The sequence below is a fragment of the Rhinopithecus roxellana genome, chromosome 19, assembly GCF_007565055.1.
Source record: "Rhinopithecus roxellana isolate Shanxi Qingling chromosome 19, ASM756505v1, whole genome shotgun sequence".
Classification (NCBI taxonomy): domain Eukaryota; kingdom Metazoa; phylum Chordata; class Mammalia; order Primates; family Cercopithecidae; genus Rhinopithecus; species Rhinopithecus roxellana.
In genome coordinates this window covers 40,455,820-40,477,604 of record NC_044567.1, presented here as the reverse complement: position 1 = coordinate 40,477,604, position 21,785 = coordinate 40,455,820, and the positions used below count along the sequence as shown (strand labels likewise).

The 21,785-nt window shown below is 58.5% G+C and overlaps 1 protein-coding gene and 1 pseudogene across 1 annotated transcript in view; one reads left to right on the top strand and one right to left on the bottom strand.

The window, feature by feature from the left end:
• RPTOR (regulatory associated protein of MTOR complex 1) overlaps window positions 1-11,975 on the top strand; it is a 418,321-nt gene extending 406,346 nt beyond the window's left edge. Inside the window, exons 30-35 of the mRNA XM_030923092.1 lie at window positions 3,344-3,450; window positions 5,726-5,853; window positions 7,004-7,090; window positions 8,337-8,453; window positions 8,788-8,917; window positions 9,853-11,975. Coding sequence (XP_030778952.1) covers window positions 3,344-3,450; window positions 5,726-5,853; window positions 7,004-7,090; window positions 8,337-8,453; window positions 8,788-8,917; window positions 9,853-9,921 — 638 coding nt within the window. The 3' untranslated portion in view covers window positions 9,922-11,975. The remainder of the gene's footprint in view (window positions 1-3,343; window positions 3,451-5,725; window positions 5,854-7,003; window positions 7,091-8,336; window positions 8,454-8,787; window positions 8,918-9,852) is intronic.
• Window positions 11,976-14,612: 2,637 nt separating this feature from the next.
• LOC104654942 lies at window positions 14,613-17,196 on the bottom strand (annotated as a pseudogene).
• Window positions 17,197-21,785: the final 4,589 nt, after the last annotated feature.

Sequence of the window (21,785 nt, the reverse complement as noted above, 5' to 3'; positions counted from 1 at the left end):
CACGCCCGGCTATTTTGTGTATTTTTAGTAGAGACGGTGTTTCACTATGTTGGCCAGACTGGTCTCGAACTCCTGACCTCAAGTGATCCACCCACGTCAGCCTCCCAAAGTGCTGGGATTACAGGTGTGAGCCACCACACCTGGCCTACACTGGCTAATCTTTTATTATTTGTAAAGACAAGGTCGCGCTATGTTACCCAGGCTGGTCTTGAACTCCTGGGCTTAACCAGTCCTCCTGACTTGGCCTCCCAAAGTGCTGGGATTATAGGTGTAAACACATCTGGCCTGGCGCTGCATTTCAAAAGTAAAATAAAGAATGTATGTATGCCAACAATTAACAACTAGAAAATGTAATTATAAAACATCATGGGCCGGGCATGGTGGCTCACGCCTGTAATCCCAGCACTTTGGGAAGCCGAGGCAGATGGATCACCTGAGGTCAATAGTTCCAGACCAGCCTGACCAACATGGTGAAACCCCATCTCTACTAAAAATACAAAAATTAGCTGGATGTGGTGGCAGGCACCTGTAATCCTCGTTACTCAGGAGGCTGAGGCAGGAGAATCACTTGAACCTGGGAGGCAGAGGTTGCAGTGAGCCGAGATCACACCATGGCACTCCAGCCTGGGCAAAAGAGCAAGACTACATCTCACACAAAAAAAAGAAAAGAAAGTTGGCCGGGCGCGGTGGCTCAAGCCTGTAATCCCAGCACTTTGGGAGGCTGAGACGGGTGGATCACTTGAGGTCAGGAGATCGAGACCATCCTGGTCTACACGGTGAAACCCCGTCTCTACTAAAAAAAATACAAAAAAACTAGCCGGGCGAGGTGGCGGCGCCTGTAGTCCCAGCTACTCAGGAGGCTGAGGCAGGAGAATGGCGTAAACCCAGGAGGTGGAGCTTGCAGTGAGCCGAGATCGTGCCACTGCACTCCAGCCTGGGCGACAGAGCTAGACTCCGTCTCAAGAAAAAAAAAAAAAAAAAAAAAGAAAAGAAAGAAATCATGGACCACGGGAATAAAAACTGCAAGACACCTAGGAATGAATCCAACAAAGGCTCCTTCTTCACAGATCAAAGCGTAACCTCTAATTGAAGACTATAAAAGGCCCATGCAGTGTTGACAGCACCACAGCCGTGGATAAAAAGACTCATCATCGTGGAGACTGGCAGTTCTCAAATTAATCTGTGCATTTATTCATACACTTTTGATTATATTCCCAGGAGAGATTTGTATAAAATGCAGACCAGCCAAGGCAATATTGAAGAGGCGCGGACGGCATTAAGAAGCTACAATCGCAGGGCAGCCAGGCCAAGAGGCACCAGGGCCCTCAGCGCAGCAGTGAGCCCAGCAGGGCCGCAAGCGGCAGGGCCCCTCTGCACACTGCGGGAGGAGCCATGTTGCTAAATGGTGTTGGGACAGCTGGTGCCCTATGGAAAAAGATGCAGTGACACCCCATGTCACACTCTGCACAGAACACATCACAGCGAGAGACCTAACAACCCTTTCAGAGAAAAATGAAGAGGGAATCTTCGTAACCGTGAGGAACAAAAAGACAGCTTGAACAGGAGACTGAGGGTAAAGACGTCGACAGGTTTGACTCTACAAACTTCTTCATGACCACAAGAAAAACGTCACGGTTGTAATGTAAGTGGCAGAATAAGAAAGGATATTTGCAGTATCTACGAGTTACAGAATATGTATAAAAATATGTTCTGTATGTTTTCACATCAGACAGTCGTGAAAAAAACAACTGACGTGAAGAAAACGGCAAACACCACACGTCGATAAGGATTTGGGGACACTGGCTTGTGTGTGTCCTGCCAGGAGTGTAGATGGTCACCCATTTGGGAAATGTAATGGCCTTCCCTGGGGAGATCGGAGTCGTGCAAGACGCATGACTGGCAGTTCCGCTTCTAGGCGCTTCCTTCTCCACCTGCAAGGACACGTGAAGTTGTTGACTGTGACATGGTTCACAAAGCCAGGGGCAGCTCACATGACGGGGTTAATTGTGCAGTGGAAGGTAACACAAGATTAAATGAGTTAACCAGAGCTGTGTGTCTTGGGCCAGATAAATCCTCAAAGCCTAACAGTAAAGAAGCAAGTTACCAGAAGGTAGGCCCCATGTTGACACTGAAGAGGCTTTTTGAAATGCGGAAGGCGTGTTACGTTGTCAGTGGGCGTGCGTGAGCAGGAGAACCTCAGCGGCCCCTGGGAGGCGCCCTCAGCCCACGGGACGGCTCTCCCAGGCCGGGGCAGGGGCAGAGGCAGACGATGCTTTTACGGTGTCTAAAATTATGCTTCTCGGCCGGGCGCGGTGGCTCAAGCCTGTAATCCCAGCACTTTGGGAGGCCGAGACGGGCGGATCATGAGGTCAGGAGATCGAGACCATCCTGGCTAATACGGTGAAACCCCGTCTCTACTAAAAAATACAAAAAACTAGCCGGGCGACGAGGCAGGCGCCTGTAGTCCCAGCTACTCGGGAGGCTGAGACAGGAGAATGGCGTGAACCCGGGAGGCGGAGCTTGCAGTGAGCTGAGAGCCGGCCACTGCACTCCAGCCTGGGCGGCAGAGCAAGACTCCGTCTCCAAAAAAAAAAAAAAAAAAAAAAAAATTATGCTTCTCTGAGAAAAAAAAAAAAGAGCAAACAATGGTAAAAAGTTAGCAAAGTTAGAGCTGAGTGGTGGGTCAAGGATTCCTGTGGTGTTCCTTTCTGTATTTAAAATAGTTACCATTATACTTCTAGAACTGGATCTGGTTTTAAATAGAGGCCGTCACGGGAGGTGGGGTTGCTCTGCTCTGTCTAATCCCTGCACAAAGGGCAGCCCTTGCCCCCTTCTCTCCGTCCATCCCTTGCTGACACCGGCCGTCGGGAATCAGCCCCTTACTGTCTGGAGTCTGCCAGCCCGTGGCCCATGCTGAGCTCCTGTTTGTCTCAGAAGAACTAGCCTCCTCCAGCTTTGACAGGGCCGAAAGGAGGACCCTCATCTTCAAGCCTTGACAGCCTTCCTAAAGTCACCGAGACCTGCCAGTTCTGCCCAGGTGTCCAGACGGCGGGCATCCTAGACGTTCCTGGAAGGCGCTGCTCCCTCTAGTAGATGCCTGGGTCATAGGCGAGCCAGGGGAAGGCTCGGAGTTCCAGCTCAGAATTGTCGCCCCAGCCTGGACGTGGGGCACACCAGGGGCCCCAGCAGGAGCTCATGTGAGGCATATGGACCCACCAGATGGGCTCAGTGACGGCAGGGGTTCCTTGGAGTCCCTGGCCAAGTGGCTGCCCAGAGCAGGCCCCAAAGCCTGCCCAAGGCGAGGGCCCATGGTGTGACACCACGTCCCACTGTGTCTCTCCAGGAGCCGGGATGGTGGTGGACTGGGAGCAGGAGACCGGCCTCCTCATGAGCTCGGGGGACGTGCGGATCGTCCGGATCTGGGACACAGACCGTGAGATGAAGGTGCAGGTAACCATGCGGGTGTCCCCCAAGCCCCAGGCCTGTGGGGCAGCGTGTGCAGGGCTGGTCCTCATCACAGAGCCCAGCACAGTGTGCGGTGAGGCAGGGCCTGGAAGGACAGTGCCGGGACAATGCCGGGAGGAGACATGGGCTCCCTGAGGCCTGTGGATGCAGGTGAACCGCCGCGTTCAGCCCTGCGCTACAGCGTGGCTCAGCCTGTGCCACCTCTGAGTGTTTTCAAGCAGGGTCTTCTCTCTGCAGGTTAAGGAATGTCAGAAGTCAGTAGGGTGAGCCGTTGTAAATTAGAATGATTATTTGTAGGGTTGTTTGTTTGTTTTTGAGATGGGGTCTCACTCTGTCACCCTGCGTCAGCCAGGCTGGAGTGCAGTGGTGCAGTCACAGCTCACTGCAGCCTCAACCTCCTGGCCCACGTGATCTTCCCATCTCACCTCCACAAGTAGCTGGAACTACAGGCATGCGGCCCCACGCCTGGCTAACTTTTTAAACTTTTTGTAGAGACAGGGGTCTCAGTATTTGCCCAGGCTGATCTCGAATTCCTGGCTCCGGCAATCTTCCTGCCGTGGCCTCCCAAAGCACTGGGATTACAGGTGTGAGCCACTACAGGAGGCCTTTTGCTTCTTTTTTTTTGTTTGAGACGGAGTCTCACTCTGTCGCCCAGGCTGGAGTGCAGTGACGCAATCTCAGCTCACTGCAAGCTCCGCCTCCCGGGTTCACGCCATTCTCCTGCCTCAGCCTCCCGAGTAGCTGAGATTACAGGCGCTTGCACCACGCCCGGCTAATTTTTTTTGTATTTTTAGTAGAGATGGGGTTTCACGTGTTAGCCAGGATGGTTTCGATCTCCTAACCTCGTGATCCACCCACCTCAGCCTCCCAGAGTGCTGGGATTACAGGCGTGAGCCACTGTGCCTGGCCAGAAGCCTCTTTGCTTCTTAAAGCATCTGTTATTTTCAGTTTTGACAAAAAGCGGAGTACATTGGTTTTGCCCAAAACAGCCTGGAAAAGTGGTAGAGACCTAAGGAGGCCGCGCTCAGCAGAAATCTAAGTGCATTGACTTCGTTTGGAGCAGAGGCGAGACCACAGATACTGTGAGGGAGAGCGCCTGAGTGGCTTTAGAGCCAGGATTCCCTTCCCCCGGGTCCCCAGGGAGAGGTGTGGAGCAGAGGCCATCCCCAGCCTCTCTCCCGGGCCGTCTGGTGTCAGAAGGGATGGCTCAGCCCTGCCGTAGAGGGCCGTGTGGTGCAGGCCCAGCAGAGGGGAGGCCTGGGCACCCTCAGCTGCTCAAAGCCGCTGTGGTTGCTCTGGGCAGCAGCAGCCCGAGAACGTGGCCCAGGCCTCTCCCTGTGGGCAGCGTCTCCTCTGACCTGACCACGGATCCCACAAGGCACCAGCAGCTTTCATGGCACCTTCTTTGGGGTGGAGGGGTCTTGGGCCTGCCTGGAGCTGTGGCTCCACTGGAGATGTGGCCCTCAGGGCACGGCGTGGACACCCTGATCCCCAGGATCTGGTCACCAGTTGGGGCTTAGAGGCCCGGGTGGCCTGCGGGGCAGGTGCTGTTCTGCAGAGGTGCATGGAGGCACAGAGCGCAGCACAGAGCCACCTCTGCCCCTCGCAGGGGTCCGGCCCCATCGTCCCCACGCCTGGGTTTTCTCCTGGAGTACACAGCCCAGCACCGTCCCTCATGCATGGAAAGTGTTCTCCCTCTCACAGGCCCTTTTCCTCCTGCGTCCCTGGCAGGTGCCATCGCCCCCCACCCCCACTTCTCCAGCACTTATAGCCCCCGAGGGAGCCAGGCGACCCCTCCTAGACTCATCTCATTAGAAGCTCATTAGAAGTTCTGAGAAGTAGCCAGTGAGGAGTCCTTGCCAAAATGTGTTTTGCTGCCCTTTTTAGGAAACAGAGAGAGGTTGGAAGTTTAATTGGCACTGACAGCCAGTCCTTTCCAGAGGCGTTTGCAGGCCGCCGCTCGGGGTGGGGCTGGGCTCTGCCTCACTGGCTCGGGGCCCAGGCGCCTCAGGGCCTCAGGGCTGTCCCTCCAAGGCCAATGGACAAGGGTGTGACTCAGTGCCCTGCCAGCCCCTGCCTCTCCCTGGGACTCCTGGGCTCCCTGGGCCTTCCATGCTTCCCTGGATAGAAAGGCCCCTGCAGCCAGGAAGGGGGATCCCCACAGCCAGGGAGGCAGCAAGAGGGGTCCTGGTGCTGCAGGACAGCAGGGAGGGCAGCTCAGTGCCCAGGTCTTCACCGGGCTGCCTGTGTTTGGCCCTAGGACATCCCCACAGGCGCAGACAGCTGCGTGACGAGTCTGTCCTGTGATTCCCACCGCTCACTCATCGTGGCTGGCCTCGGTGATGGCTCCATCCGCGTCTACGACAGAAGGATGGCGCTCAGCGAATGGTACCTTGGCCCTGTCCTCTCCCTCCCCCAGTGGTGGCAGGGCGCCTTCTAGGTGGTAGAGGCCGTGTCACTGCCAGCTGGTTGGGTCCAGGTTTCTCAGTGAGATGCAAAGCTTCCCCAGGAGCCCACAATGGAGTATTTAGGCCAGTCCTGCTGGGCTCCCCAAAACCGCCAGGCCCGTCCCACCAAGGCCTATCCCACGGAGGCCCATCCCACAAAGGGCTCCCCCACAGAGGTCCATCCCACAGCCTATGGAGGAGCACAGGGTACAGGCCGTGTGGGATGAGCCAGTGGACTGGAGGCAGAGGCTGTCGGGGTGAGGCGGGGGCCCCAGCCAGACACCTGCCACCTCTGAGCTCACCTGAACAGAATACTGCCACTGCCTGCCACCTCCTGGGTCACGCAGCAAGTGTCCAGGGAGGGATGTCTGAGGGCACACGTGTGGGCACAGCAGCCCCGGGCACTGCCTCCGCCGAGCACCCCTGTGGGCAGGTGTTGTCCAGGCCTAGCAGGGACAGTCTGTCTTGGCCCACACGGCTGATACAGCAGAAGTCAATTTCACCCAGCACAGAGCGAGGATTCTCAGAAGGTCCTTGTGCCCCCAGCTTCATCAGCTTTAGGTCTGGGATTCTCATTCCTAACCCTCCAGTCTGCACAGATCGGGGAGGCACAGTGAAGAGTTTTGAGGGAAGCAAAGCAAAGGGTGGGCAGGGCCTGGGAGCGCTGCGATGGCCGCCTGGCCCCCGTCTCTGGGCAGCTCCCATGTGGCTCAGACAGTCCTCCAGCGGCCTGACGGTGACCTAGGGCCCAGCCCTGAGCCGGCCTGGGGAGGACACAGGGGGTCTCTGCTGGAGCAGGTCACCTGGAGGGGGCTCTGACCCTGCGTGGGCACTGGCTCCTCCTGGGAGCGGACAGGCGAGGGCCTGCGGACCCGCTGGCACAGGCAGACGTGGGCAGTCCCTGGTGTGGACCCGCTGGCACAGGCAGACGTGGGCAGTCCCTGGTGTGGACCCGCTGGCACAGGCAGACGTGGGCAGTCCCTGATGCGGACCCCCTGGCACAGGCAGACCTGGGCAGCCCCCGGTGAGAGCCCCGAAGGGTGGGGACATCCTTCAGGGAAGCCCACGCTGAGCGCGCCCCTCCCCTGCAGCCGCGTCATGACGTACCGGGAGCACACAGCCTGGGTGGTGAAGGCCTCCCTGCAGAAGCGCCCGGACGGCCACATCGTGAGCGTGAGGTGAGGAGCGCCGATCGGTAGCAGCCATTCTGCTGTAAAACATTATTTTCCCCTCCTTTTAAAATATGTCCTTGGGGGCTGGGCGCGGTGGCTCAAGCCTGTAATCCCGGCACTTTGGGAGGCCGAGACGGGCGGATCACGAGGTCAGGAGATCGAGACCATCCTGGCAAACACGGTGAAACCCCCGTCTCTACTAAAAAAATACAAAAAACTAGCCGGGCGAGGTGGCGGGCGCCTGTAGTCCCAGCTACTCGGGAGGCTGAGGCAGGAGAATGGCGTAAACCCGGGAGGCGGAGCTTGCAGTGAGCTGAGATCCGGCCACTGCACTCCAGCCCGGGCGACAGAGCGAGACTCCGTCTCAAAATAAATAAATAAATAAAATAAAATATGTCCTTGGTATCTAAACAGCTGAAAGGGGATGGCATTTCGGGCAGTAATTAACTCCTGCCCTGGAACTGGCCAGAAAGGTCAGGCACAGCCCCCGGGGCCACGGCTGCTCCCCCTGCTGGGGGACACCTGACCTGCAGGCGCTTTGGGAACTTTCCTGGGCTGCCGCGCGGAGGGTCGGGGGGAGCTGGGCAGCGGCTCTCCCTCCACAGCATCCGCCAGGCATGTGGCCGTTGTCTGCATGTAAATTCAGTTCTGCCGCTTGGTGAATACAGCACCAAGAGCAGGGAATATTTATTTGCCTATTAAAGGGAGAGCAGAATGTAATTTATGAACACAAAGCCAGCATTTCTTCAAAGAGATGCTCTTTCCCCCCTTGTTTGTGATATAAAAACCAGGCATAACTCTTGGGATGGACGCCTGCTAGGGTGGAAGGCAGGAGCCACGAGGCCTCGAAAGGGCCAGGCCATCCCTCAGGCCGCAGCCATCTAGGCTCTGTCTCCCGGGACTGCAGGCCCCTGTTGCATGAAATCTAATCTGGCTGGAAATGAAACCAGTAGCTCGCAGCCTCCTCCTGTGTCTGTGCTCGTGGCCATTTCTCTAGGCCAGAAAGCTCCGGGCCTTTTCTGGATCTGAGGGAGCTTGAGGGGCAGCCTTGGCCCTGAGACCGGTGCAGGGGCGTGTCCGGGCCCTGCCTGGGCAGCCCTCACTGGGGGCGCTGAGCATCCAGGCAGCTTTTTCCTTGAGCAGTGTGTGTGCAAACAGGCGTGCGACCCCCACACCCGGTTCCACCGTTCCCCTGGTCCGGCCCCTCCTGGGGACTCCAGGCGGAGGTGTCACTGTGACCCTCTCTTGGCAGCGTCAACGGAGATGTGCGCATCTTTGATCCCCGGATGCCGGAGTCGGTGAATGTGCTTCAGATCGTGAAGGGGCTGACAGCCCTGGACATCCACCCCCAGGCGGACCTGATCGCGTGGTGGGTGCTGCCGTCTCCCCGGCCTCCCTGCTCCCCGCCTCCTGCCTCTGTGCAAACATGAGGCTCTTGTGTGCCTGCCCCCACAGGAGCTGAAGGAGGGCAGGGGAGGATTTCACTGCTGTTGGGACATAAAAACAAAAGATCTCTGCCCGCCACATCCTCCTCCCAGGATCAACTCTCAGGGCCCTGCCAGGCCCGAGTCCTCAGTGAGAGTGACCAGAGGGTCACACCTGCCCCGAGCCGGCCTGTCCCTGCAGTCTCGGCCTGTGCACCTGTCTTTCTTCCATCCTCAGAGGAGAGGGCAGTGACACTGGGACCCTTTCTCTCCCCACAGTGGCTCCGTCAATCAGTTCACTGCCATCTACAACGGGGGCGGCGAGCTGATCAACAACATCAAGTACTACGATGGCTTCATGGGCCAGCGGGTCGGCGCCATCAGCTGCCTGGCCTTCCACCCACACTGGGTCAGTGCAGCGGCGGGTGGGGGCTGGGGGCCGGAGGCCAGGGGCGAGGGCCGGAGGCCAGGGACAAGGGGGCCAGACAGCAGGGGTCCTGCCTGGGCACCCCACACCACAGTGAGGGCCACTGGCCACCTGAAGAAGAGACTTTCCCGGGGCCCAGGATCTCCAGGGCCCCTGCCCCACCCTGCACTCGCCCCGGAAGCAGAGCTCCAGTCCTGTCACTCTGGGAAGAATTGACGGCGCCTGCACAGTGGTCGGGCAGAGCTGCTGCCCTCAGACCCTGCACTAAAGCCATCCCTGGGGACCTCCAGGCAGAGTCGCTCAGGGTGTCCATCCCTGTGCGGCCTTCACCCCGTCCCCTGTGTGGCCCTCACCCGTCCCCTCTGTAGCCCTCACCCCATCCCCTGTGCAGCCAGGCCTTACCCCATCCCCTGTGCGGCCCCCACCCCGTCCCCTGTGTGACCGAGTCCTCACCCTGTCCCCTGTGTGAGTCCTCACCTCGTCTCCTGTGCAGCTGGGCCCCACCTGCACGGCTCTCTGGCCTTGGTTGCAGCCTCCCCACGTGGCTTCAGGCCATTGTCTTTAGATTAGGATCCTGCCCACTTGCCTTCTTGCGTTCATGCCTTCAGGCTTCCGGCACGCAGCTCTGCTGACATGTGTGACATTAGATCCCAGAGCTGTCCCTGTGGGGCAGTGCTGAAAACACCACGCAGGGCCCGGGGGCGGCACCACACCCCTCACGGAGCGCACCACACATGGGCCCTGCAGAGAGGACTGGTGGGTGCCGGCCCAGCACTTCCGGGCCTGAGGTGGGCACAGGGATTCCTGAGACCCCGGCAGGAGCTGCCTAAGGACGCGGGTTGACCCACACGCCACCCCCGCCCGCAGTGTCTGCCTGCACCTGAACCCCTGCTTACCCCTTCTCCTCTCTCCTGCAGCCTCACCTGGCCGTGGGAAGCAACGACTACTACATCTCCGTGTACTCGGTGGAGAAGCGCGTCAGATAGCGGCGTGACCCGGGCCCGCCAGGCCACGGCCGCCTGCTGTACATAGTGAAGCTGCCACTTGCCGGGGCGTGGGGTGTCGGCTGCTGCGGCCCCGCGGTGTGAACGGTGGCTGCTGCCTTAGCTGCTGATGACGGCAGGAGGGCCCTGCTACTCGCTTTTGTCTGTCTTCGCTGTCGTGTCCGGAATGTCAGGGAAGGGAGGGCTTGGGTTGACGGTGGCTTCCCACTGAGCACCAGCATCCGGGTGCACCCCCGCGGCCGCAGCACCTCTGGCCCTCTCCTGTTCTGTGTTTCTCTGAGATGTTGAAAGGGGAAACACCGCATTTTATTTCCATGTAATCAGAGCATTAGCTGCAGCAAAACCCCCGGACAGAGCCCTGGAGGAGAGGCAGGCGCTGGGGCTCCCACGGGTCCCTGGAGCGGCCGTCCCCATCAGGCCAAGAGCGAGCGAGAGGTGCTGCCCCAGCCAGGCCCACCGCCTCTCACAGTCAGTGCACGCAAGCAGGGACATTTCCTAGCTGGCTGGGGCACACTGGAAATTCGGGAAACCAAGAGAGGGGAAGAAGGAGATGCCCCTCTAGCTGGCGGGTATGAAGAAAGCCGCCCGGGGGGCCGGGCTGTCCTTGGCCGCTGGCCGCATCACTGAACGGGAGGAGCGCAGCCCCTCCTCCACAGCCCACCCTCCCTGCACCTCCAGGTCTCTAGACTCTAGTTTTGGCCCCTCTCACGCAGAGCTGTCAGCAGGGGCCTCTGTGGCTGTGCACAGGAGAGGCAGGTCCTTGGCAGTGTAGCCCCTGCTTTAATCCACAGGGCTCCTTTCCCTCCGAAGGGCTGCTCTTCCCCGCACATGCAGGGGCGGCGGCCTGGCCTGTAGTCTCCGTGCCTGTGCCCACACGGCTGTAGCACACGCATGTGTGGGCACCACGGCTGGCACCCGGGGGCACACATGCAGGCGGCATGGTCTCCCTGCTCTGTCCGCACACGTTCATCACACACAGGTGAGAGGCAGTGCCGGGTCCTAGACGGCTCTGGGTGACACCAGCCCCATCTCCAGCCCTGAGTCGCCCATGCTGATGCGACTTTGGCTTGCAGCTGGGCCTGTGGTGCAGACAGGAGCTGTGTGGACAGTCCCGCCCAGGAGGGGCCTCGGGGTGTGTGTGAGTAGTTTTGCAAACAGAACACAACCACAATGATGGTATTTTGAAAAGCATTTTTTCCATGTTCGTCGGGAATCAGGATCATTGAGAAGTGGAGGAGCCAAGTGGCTTCATTGTGGCATTAAGAGGCCCATGACCATGGGAGTGAGAGTGGGCGCGGCGAGGCCCAGCTCCCCTGTGGTGTGACTGGCGTCCTGCCGTGGCCAAGAGCATCTCTTCTGGGTGGATGGAACCCTGCCTGGCTGCGTTTGGTCAGAGAAACACCTGGTCTTTGGGGGCTGAGCTGGAGTCTGAGTTGGGGCTGGCCGGGACGTGACAAGGTGGGACAGAGGCGGCCCCTCCACTGCTCTTTATTGGAATGCGAGCTCCCACCAGAAGGAGGTTCCGGCACGAATCCCATCCCCACGTCTGGGCCGAGCGAGCAGACCAGGTCCGGAAGGTGTAGAGAGCCCCCACCTCCACAAGTCCCAGCCTCAGCTCACAGGGCGTGCCAGGCGGCAACACCAGAATCTTCCAGAAGCCCAGCTCCACCCGCACACACAGCTTCCCATCCAGTCCTTCAACTCGATTCTTACCTAACACGTGTTTCTGTTTGTTTTGAGACAAAACCACCACCTGTCAAAAGGCAGGTGGCTCCAGAGGGGGCAAGACCCTCCTGCCCCTGCTCCACCCTGGAGCCGCCCCCATGGGCTCCACGTGCCACCTGCACGTGGGCTGTCTTCACAGGTCTGATGCGAAAATTCAATCACGACGTTAACCAGGGCTCGAGAGAGTGCCAGCCTAAAGGCTCCTTATCTCTATTTATTTTACCAAATGCGAATTGAGAAAGACTTTGACAAAACACAAAATGGCAATGTGAAGCTAAGAGCAGGACAAACAGTAAACAACACGCGCAGACTCTGTGGCTGGCGGCTGTGTCTTTAAGCAAACTGCCCACCCCCACCGCAGGGGTCGTAGGTCAGAGTAGAGCTGGGGTGGGGGGGACCTTGCCTGGGTCCCCTTGCTGTCCCCAGGGCCACCAGCAGCTCTCCAGGCAGGCACCATGGCCATAGGGGGCCTGGCATGTTGGGTGTGCAAAGGTCTCGGTCCTCATCTCCCGGGCAGCAATCCTGCCTCCCAGGCAGTGCCTGCAGCCCTGTGGCACAGACCCCACATCAGGGAGCACGCTCTGTGGTGAGAGCTGTGCTGTGACGTAGGCCGGACACATTTCTTTCTCTAAAATGACAGTTACCCTCTCACAGTCAGAGGCCCCTTTCAAGTCTGCATTGAAATCTGGGCCACGTCAGAGTTGCTGAGGGAGAAGCCACTTCCCCACCTCTGGAGGCCTCCGCTCTCCTTGGCTCATGGCCCGTTCTTCCACTTCAGGGCCTCTGAGCCACGCCCACCACCACTTCCCCTTCTGATGCAGGCCAGAAGTGTTTCCAGGCTTGGGGGCCATGCTGCCTTGGGTTGTGCGGGTCCTTAGTCCTAATCACATCTGCACATCCCTCTGGTCAACCCTTTTTGGGTTTTTGTTTTGAGTCTCGGTCACCCTGGCTGGAGTGCAGTGGCGAGATCTTGGTTCACCTCAACCTCTGCCTCCTGGGTTCAAGCAATTCTCCTGCCTTAGCCTCTCGAGTAATGAGTAATTAGCCACCACACCTGGCTGATTTTTATGTTTTTAGTAGAGACGGGGTTTCGCCATGTTGGCCAGGCTGGTTTTGAACTTTTGACCTCAGGTGATCCACCCGCCTCAGCCTCCCAGCGTGAGCCACCACACCTGTCCCTGTCTGGCCAGTTCTTGAAAGGCTCCTGTTTCTAGATTACACTCTGCTCTGCAGGACACAGTCTGTCCCCTGGGGCTTCTCCCAAGCAGGGAAGTCTGTGCAGGGGTGTTCTGGAAGCCACAGCAGAGGCAGCAGGCCTGGGCATGGTCCTGCAGGGTGAGTGGGAGACAAGGGTCTGTGGGGACGGTTATGTCAGCCATTCTGCACCACCACAGGGCCCTGACTTCCTGGAGAGCTTGGGAACAGGCTCTTGTCCCCCTGGCCCCTCTCGCCCGCCGACCAGAAATTGGGTCCCAGGCATTGAGTAACCTGCCCGAAGCCCTGTCTGTTGGGTGGTGGCAGTGACTGGGGTCCTAACACCACCCCAAGGCCATGTGCAGAGACCTTTGCTCCAACACTCGGGCTGGGGGAGCCACACACTCTGGACCTACAGGTGCTGCCTGTGCAAGGCGCGTCCCGCCCTGGAGCAGGCCGGTGGGAGTGGCAGCTAGGGACCCGGAGGCGGCGCCTGCTCCCCGCTGGTCCCCACCCACCACGGCCTCATCACCAGGGCTCGTGCCTCCTTGAGGACGTCCTCTCTCGCTCAGCCCTGCACTGAATGGCCCTTCAGGGTTTTCCTCGTGTTCGTGTCATCCCTCATTCCAGTCACTGCAGCCTGGGCCCTGGGAGGGTCAGAGGCTGGAAAGCACGTCTGGAGGCTCTTGACAAGGTCCTTAGAGGGTGGGCAGGCGCGGGGGTCAGCCAGGCCGGGGACAGCAGCAGCGCCTGCCGTGGGACACGTGGGTGCACAGAGGCTGGGTGGGTGTGGCCGGGGCGGGGGCACAGCAGAGAACGGAGGGCCAAGATTTGAGAACAGCCTTGGCCTCGAGGCCCCTGTGTCCCCAGAATGACAAAGCCACTTTGTGCCCAAAGCTTCCTGTGGCTGCAGCCACCAGCGTCCACAAGCTGTGGCCACTGAGAGCAACACAGATGCAGACTCAGGCTCACTGGGCTAAAATCCAGGATTTGGCCGGGCTGCGCTCCCCTGGACAGACCCTTTCTCAGCTGTTCCAGCTCCCAGAGGCAGCCTGCGGCCCATGGCTCCAGCCCCTCCCTCTCTCTTCAGAGCCAGCAGTGGCTGGTCCAGTCCTCACCTCCTCACTGAGCCAGACCCCCCTGCCTCCCTCCTCCACTTTCTTTTTTTGAGAGGGTCTCACTGTCACCCAGGCTGGAGTGCAGGGGTGTGATCATGACCACTGCAGCTTTGACCTACTAGGCTCAAGCAATCCTCCCACCTCAGCCTCCTGAGTAGCTGGGACCACAGGCATGCACCACCACACCCGGCTAATTTTTGTTTACTTTTTGTAGAGTCGAGACTCAGTCTCACTATGTTGCCCAGGCTGGCTTCGAACTCCTGGATTCAGGGGATCCTGCTGCCTCGGCTTCCCCAAGCACTGGGATTGCAGGTGTGAGCCCCACACCATCCCCTCCTCCACTTTTAAGGAACTTATGATTACACTGGGCCCCCCTGGATGCTCCAGGGTCACCTCCCTAGTTTAAAGTCAGCTGATCCAACCTTCGTTTCATCTACAACCTGGATCCCCCGAGCTAGGTAGTCACAGGCTCCCACACTAGGATGTGGACATCATTAGGATGTGGACATCATTAGGGGACACTATGCTGCCAACCAATGCCTGTCTCCAAGCCAAAGACCCTCCCACCAGGCAGAGCCCATGAACACTCAGGGGTCTTGGGCAGCAGGTGGGTGGCACAGGGCGAGAAGGAGATGCTCAGTGGGGTTGGGGGAAGCACCGGCCCCAATGGGCCTCCCAGATCTCAGGGCCAAGGCATGGGGAGCTGGTACCATGTCCGGGTGCCTGGGGCTGCCGGTGAACAAGTCGGTCCCCCGTGACACAGCAGCTGCTCCCGAGCCCCAGCCAGGGCCAGAGCGCAGGGCACGAGCAGTTGCCATGGAATCCTGGAATTCGGCACTGAATTGCAGTTTGTTTCAGGCAGACGCCTGGCACTCACGCAGCTGCGCCGGGTGGGCTTCTGTTGAGACAGTCCTATTTTTCCCATTAGCATCAGTTTTTCTGTCAGAGACTTGAGTACAAATCGAGTGCTCGTAAACATGGGGATGGGCGAGTGGCAGAAGCCGGCCTCGGGGGAGGCGAGGGGTGAGTCAGGCCCACACCTGCCCCTGCTGCTGCCAGACCCCACGTGGCTGTGGCGAAGGGGCCAGGCCTGGTGACACCACGTGGAGGAAGGCTCAGTCCTCCGGCGATGGACTGATGAGGGCCAGGGGTGGCCACAGGGGCTGTCCCACGGGAGTGCCCACAGGAGTGTCAGCCCCTGAGGCTGCCTGTCATGGGGGCTCCTGCTCATCGCAGCTCTCCTGGGTGGGACCACAGGCACCCGCCAGATGGGCGGCTGTGACCTCCAACACACATCTGTGCCTGGCCCCCTTCCAGGGGTCTGGCAGATCGCCCTCGCGAGGTGGCAGAGCAGTTGTCCTCTGGGGGTCTGCGTCTCAGACTCAGTTACCGGGTGGTCCGGAGCCCACACGTACCCAGACGGAACAGAGCCTCAGAGTCCGGCACAGACCGGGAAGGAATCCTTGAAGGACACAGGGCAGGCAGGGAGGCTGGGGGGGCCAAGCGGGGCCTCCCACATCCGCCTGTGGAAGCCCAAGCGCCGGAATCCCTGCACCCGGGCCTGAGGCTGTGTTTGGAGACAGGGCCTTTGCACGGGTGAGTACGGTGAAACGAGGTCACCGGGGTGGCCCTAATGCAATAGGACTGGTGTCCTTATGAGAAGGAAGATGAGGACACAGCTGTGCACAGAGGGACGGCCACGCAAGGACGCAGCCTACCTGCCAGGGAGAGTGGTCTGGGAAGAAGATAGCCCAGAGGCTCCTCTATCTCCATGTCCAGCCTCCAGACAGAGTGGGTGGGAGGGAATACAGGCCTGCCGCTCAGGCTGCCGGGCCCACGGTGGTTTGCTAGTTGGCCCAGGGACACTGACGCCACCGTGGCACCTCCAAGCCCCAGCCTGTACCTCATCTTAACATGGGGACAGTTACCACAGGCAGGAGTGCTGTGAGCAAACAAGATCACAGAAGCTTCCAGAACGGCACGGGCACCAGGGAAGCATCTGATGGACCCTGTCCGAGGTCACACCTGAGGACTCACAACTGCAGGTGCCACAGCGGTTGGGAGTTGGGAAGAACACAGCTCAGCCAGTGCCAAGTCCCAGGGCCGCACGGTATCCACCTAGACCATCACAGGAGAGTGGACCCTGAGCTGGGCCTGGTCACCTGGTGCCACCCAGATGAGGCCATATCCTGTCGGTGGCTCCGGAGCTGGAGGAGAAAGAGCCCAACTGCCTGAGCCCTGCCCGTCCTTCCCGCTCCTCCACCTCGGGAAGGAGCCTCCTGCAGCTGTGGAGATGGCTTCCCTGCCCATCCCATCCTCCCCTGCGCATCCCGTCGGCCTGACTGCGGCCTCCTCTGCATAATGAGCCGGGGGGTCCCTCCTCCTGGGCCCCACAGTCCCCGTGCTGGCCCTGCCATGCCAGGGGCAGGAGCAACCACAGGGCTCCTGGGGCTCTGAGGCGGCATCCACTGTTGTGTGACTCAGGCACCAGTGTCCACAGAACACAGGACAAGAGTTACACGCCCAGCCCTGCCACCCCACTGTGAGGACAGAGAAGGCGTGGCGTGACCTGCTGCCTGATGGAGGGCCGAGACCATGGAGGGTGCTGTGATGAGAGCTTTGGGTGGCCTGGATGCACATACCCCCGCTGCTGCCTGGAAGTGGGGTCTCTGCTCCCCAGGGCTGGGAGGCCATGAGTTCACCTCTGTCATCGGTGTCAGCATGACAAACCCCACTGTGCCGCTCACAGCAGGAGCCCACATCTCAGGCCAGCCCCCTCTGCCACGCCACCTGCCTCACAGCCAGAGGTGGGGACAGCAACTCTGGGGAGAACTGGTGGTGCCATGGCCACCGGGTCCCTGAGGCTCATGGAGGAGAGCGAGGCGAGGAGAGCCGTGGCGCTGGGCCCTGCCTTCAGAACCAAGCACTTGCCCTTTGCTGCTGCGGAGCTGTCCCGACGGGTGGGTGGGGGCAGGGTTGCCGCATAGCTGTGCAGAGAGCGCTCTAAATGGGGGTCTGTCCCCGGCTCCTGAGCTCATGGGTTCTCCTGAGATGCTTGTGGCACATGATTCATTGTCTGTCTTAACAGCATCGCTGAAAGGAGAAAAGGCCCTTTGGAAATTGATTGCAGTCCCTGGATGTGTCTCTTGGAGCACAGGTCCCTCAGTTCCCACCTGGCAAACCAGGCTTCATGTCCCCAAGACAGGGCCAAGCAGCCCATGTGCTCCACCCCCTCCCCCGCCAGCCTGCATTTCCTCCCCCATCGTCCATGCAGCCCCTGAGACACCCGCTGTCCCCGGCCCTGGGTCCTGATATGGCAGGAAATGCAGTTCAGGACCCCCCACCTCCCACCTCCTTCTCCAAAACCCAGCCCTCACTTCCCAGAAGGCCATCACTGCAGCGTCCTCCAAACAGCCTGTGGCCCCACAGGCACACTCCAAGTTTGCTTCCAGGGGCCGGGAAGTGAGGAGCCCCCAGTGCTGAGGCCAGGGACACTTGTGCAGGGCTCACAGCCACCAGCAACAGCCACCAAGGTCACTACCCAAGGCTGCTTCAGTCATCCTGCCAGGTGGCCTCCTGGGCTCAGAAGGCTGATGTCACCCACAGCTCAGCATCAGAGGGCAGATGCCATCTGATGAGGTCAGAAGAGCTGCCCAGACCCCAGGACCCCCACTGAGATCCCACAGCCTGACGGGGCCAAAAGAACCACAGCCGCATCTGCAGGGAGAGGCACGGGGTACCTCAAAGCTGTGGGTTCCCCTCTGGCCTCCCCTTGGAGGCTCTCCTGGCTGCCCTCCAGGGTCATCCACCATCCACCACAGGCAAGCTGGAGGGGTGGGTGGGAAGGCTTTGCTGGAGGGTCTAAGCCCCCAGGGCCCTCCAGGAAGCTCCACAGCCTCCAACCCAGGGCCAGGGGTTCCCCACATGGGGTCCCAGCCTCACCTCCCAGCAGGGGGAGGCCCAGAGAACTGCCCGCACACCCCACCAACCGCTCCCCAGTCCTGGCCCCTGCCTGGCTCACCGTGGTCAGAGTTCGCCCCACAGAGAACCAGCTCCCAACTGCCGGCCGCTTCCACCTTCAGCAGCTGCTAGGTCAACCAGGTCCCACCCTGCAGTCAACCAGGCCACACCCTGCAGTCATCCAGGTCCCACCTGCAGCCAACCAGGTCCCACCTGCAGCCAACCAGGCCCCACCCTGCAGTCAACCAGGTCCCACCTGCAGCCAACCAGGCCCCATCCTGCAGCCAACCAGGCCCCACCCTGCAGCCAACCAGGTCCACCCTGCAGCCAACCAGGTCCCACCTGCAGCCAACCAGGTCCCACCCTGCAGCCAACCAGGTCCCACCCTGCAGCCAACCAGGCCCCACCTGCAGCCAACTAGGTCCCACCCTGCAGTCAACCAGGCCCCACCCTGCAGCCAACCAGGTCCCACCTGCAGCCAACCAGGCCCCACCCTGCAGCGAGGGCCCCCAAACCCAGCACTGGGGGAGCCAGCCCAGAAAGCACCAGCCCCAGGGTGGCACAGGGCCTCTCACAGCCCCCCAACGAGCAGCCTGGGATCCAAAAGGTGCCAGGGAGTGCAAGAGCAAGGCACATTGGGTTTACCAGCCACAGCCCCCTCCATGCCCTCCGTGGTAGAAGGAGAAAGAAAAGGCAGCAAACGCAGACTGTGGAGCAGGACCAGCCGCCACCTGCGTGGAGCAGAGGCCCAGGTGGGCCCGGGATCTGGACCAACAGAGCCTGCCTGGGTGGCGCACACCATCCCTGTGAGAGACAAGAGCTTAAGGGCTCCCTTAAAGGCCCCCAACCACAGCAAGGAGGGGCTGGATGCAGGAGAGGCAGTTTGTCGCCAGCACGGTAGCATGACCTGCCCTGCAGGAGGAGGAGCCCCTGGGCAGTAACACAGCCGACCCCATCTTCATAATCTGAGCCCAGCTTCTCCCCTAACTGGAAGACCCAGATGAGGCACTGCTGTCGACCCAGCTGGCTAGGAAAGCCCTGACGGTGTGCAGGATGCCCATCCTCACAGCCTGTAAAGGGAGGAGACTGGGCCAGGCGCAGTGGCTCACACCTGTAATCCCAGCACTTTGGGAGGCCGAGGCAGGCGGATCACGAGGTCAGGAGATTGAGACCATCCTGGCTAACACGGTGAAACCCCGTCTCTACTAAAAATACAAAAAAAAATTAGCCGGGCGTGGTGGTGGCAGGTACCTGTAGTCCCAGCTACTCAGGAGGCTGAGGCAGGAGAATGGCGTGAACCCAGAAGGTGGACCTTGCAGTGAACCAAGAGATCACGCCACTGCACTCCAGCCTGGGCGACAGAGCGAGACTCCGTTTCAAAAAAAAAAACAAGGTCAAAGTCATATACCTGAGGTGAGCGGGGGCAAAGTCAGTGTCACATCTGCGCTGGCCCCGAAGACCACCCCATGGATCTGTCTCCAAAAAAGGCTGGTGATGACATTGCCAAGGCAACCGGTGACTGGAAGGGTCTGAGGATTACAGTGAAACTGACCATTCAGAACAGACAGGCCCAGAGTGAGGTGGTGCCTTCTGCCTCTGTCCTGATCATCAAAGCCCTCACGGAACCGCCAGGAGACAAAAAGAAACAGAAAAACATTAAACACAGTGGCAATATCACTTTTGATGAGATCGTCAACATTGCCCCACAGATGCGGCCCTGACCTTTAGCCAGACAACTTTCTGGAGCCATTACAAAGATCCTGGGGACTGCCCAGTCTCTGGGCCGCAATGCTGATGGCCGCCACCCTCATGACATAGATGACATCAACAGTGGTGCTGGGGACTGCCCAGCTAGTTAAGAAGCACAAAGGAAAATACTTCAATAAAGGATCATTTGACAATTAAAAACAATAAAAATAAAACCAGAAAATCACGAGTTGATGAGGAGGTGAACAAATTGAAATCCTCCTGCATTGCTGGTGAAAATGGAAAATTGGCCGGGTGCGGTGGCTCAAGCCTGTAATCCCAGCACTTTGGGAGGCCGAGACGGGCGGATCACGAGGTCAGGAGATCGAGACCATCCTGGCTAACATGGTGAAACCCCGTCTCTACTAAAAAATACAAAAAAACTAGCCGGGCGAGGTGGCGGGCGCCTGTAGTCCCAGCTACTCAGGAGGCTGAGGCAGGAGAATGGCGTAAACCCGGGAGGCGGAGCTTGCAGTGAGCTGAGATCCGGCCACTGCACTCCAGCCCGGGCGACAGAGCGAGACTCCATCTCAAAAAAAAAAAAAAGAAAGAAAAAAAAGAAAATGGAAAATTGTGCAGCCACTGGGGAAAATCGTTCGGCAGTTCCTCAAGAAGTTAAGCCTGGGATCACCATTGGACCCAGCAATTCCACTCCCTGATATACACCCAAGAGAAATTACAACATGTCCATGCAGAAACTTGTACAGGAATGTTTATAGGACATTATTCATAACGGCCAAAAGGCAGAAACAACCAAAGGCGCAACAATGAAGGATAAACACAATGTAGTGTATTCATACTGTGGAATATTATGCAGCCTTGAAAAGGAAGCACTGGAGCATGCTATGATGAGGATGCCTCCTGCAAACACACGGAATAAAAGAGGCCAGATTCCAGAGGCCATATTGTGCAATTCCTTTTATATGACATATCCAGAATAGGTAAAACCATCCCAACTGCAGAAAGGACACTGGTGGCACCAGAGGGTGAGGGGAGAGGAGGAATGAGCGGTGACACTTAATATTTTTTTTTTTTTGAGACAGACTTTTGCTCTTGTTGCCCAGGCTGGAGTGCAATGGTGCAATCTCGGCTCACTGCAACTTCCACCTCCTGGGTTCAAGTGATTCTCCTGCCTCAGCCTCTCGAGTAGCTGGGATTACAGGCACCCGCCACCATGGCCAGCTAATTTTGTATTTTTAGTAGAGACAGGGTTTCTCCATGTTGGTCTTGAACTTCCGACCTCAGGTGATCCACCCGCCTCGGCCTCCCAGAGTGCTGGGATTACAAGCATGAGACACCATGCCCAGCTGATTTTGTATTTTTAGTAGAGATGGGGTTTCTTCATGTTGGTTAGGCTGGTCTCGAACTCCCGACCTCAGGTGATCCGTCCACCTCGGCCTCCCAGAGTACTGGGATTACAGGTGTGAGGCACCGCACCTGGCCCTTACTGAGTATTTTTCTGGGGTGATTAAAATGTTTTGACACCAGATAGAGATGGTGGTTGTACAATATTGTGAATACACTAAATGCCACTGAAATGTACACTTTAAAATGGTTAATGGGGCCGGGCACGGTGGCTCACGCCTGTAATTGCAACACTTTGGGAGGCCGAGGTGGGCGGATCACCTGAGGTCAGGAGTTCAAGACCAGCTTGGTCAACATGCCATCTAAGCTAAAAATACAAAAATTAGCCAGGCGTGGTGGTGCATGCCTGTCATCCCAGCTACTCGGGAAGCTGAGACAAGAGAATTGCTTGAACCTGGGAGACGGAGGTTGCAGTGAGCCAAAATTGTACTGCTGCACTCCACCCTGGACAACAGAGCAAGACTCTGTCTCAATAAATAAATAAATAATAAAATAAAATGGTTAGTTGTTAGCCAGATGTGGTGGCACAGACTGTAGTCCTAGCTACACGGAAGGCTGAGGTGAGAGGATTGCCTGGGCCCAGGAGTTGGAAGCTGCAGTAAGCTATAATTGCCACCGCACCCCAGCCTGGGTGACAGAATGAGACTCTGTCTCTAAAAAATAAAAATAAAATCAATTAGTTAATTGCATGTTATATGAATTCCACTTCTATTTTTTTATTGATAAAAATACAAACTG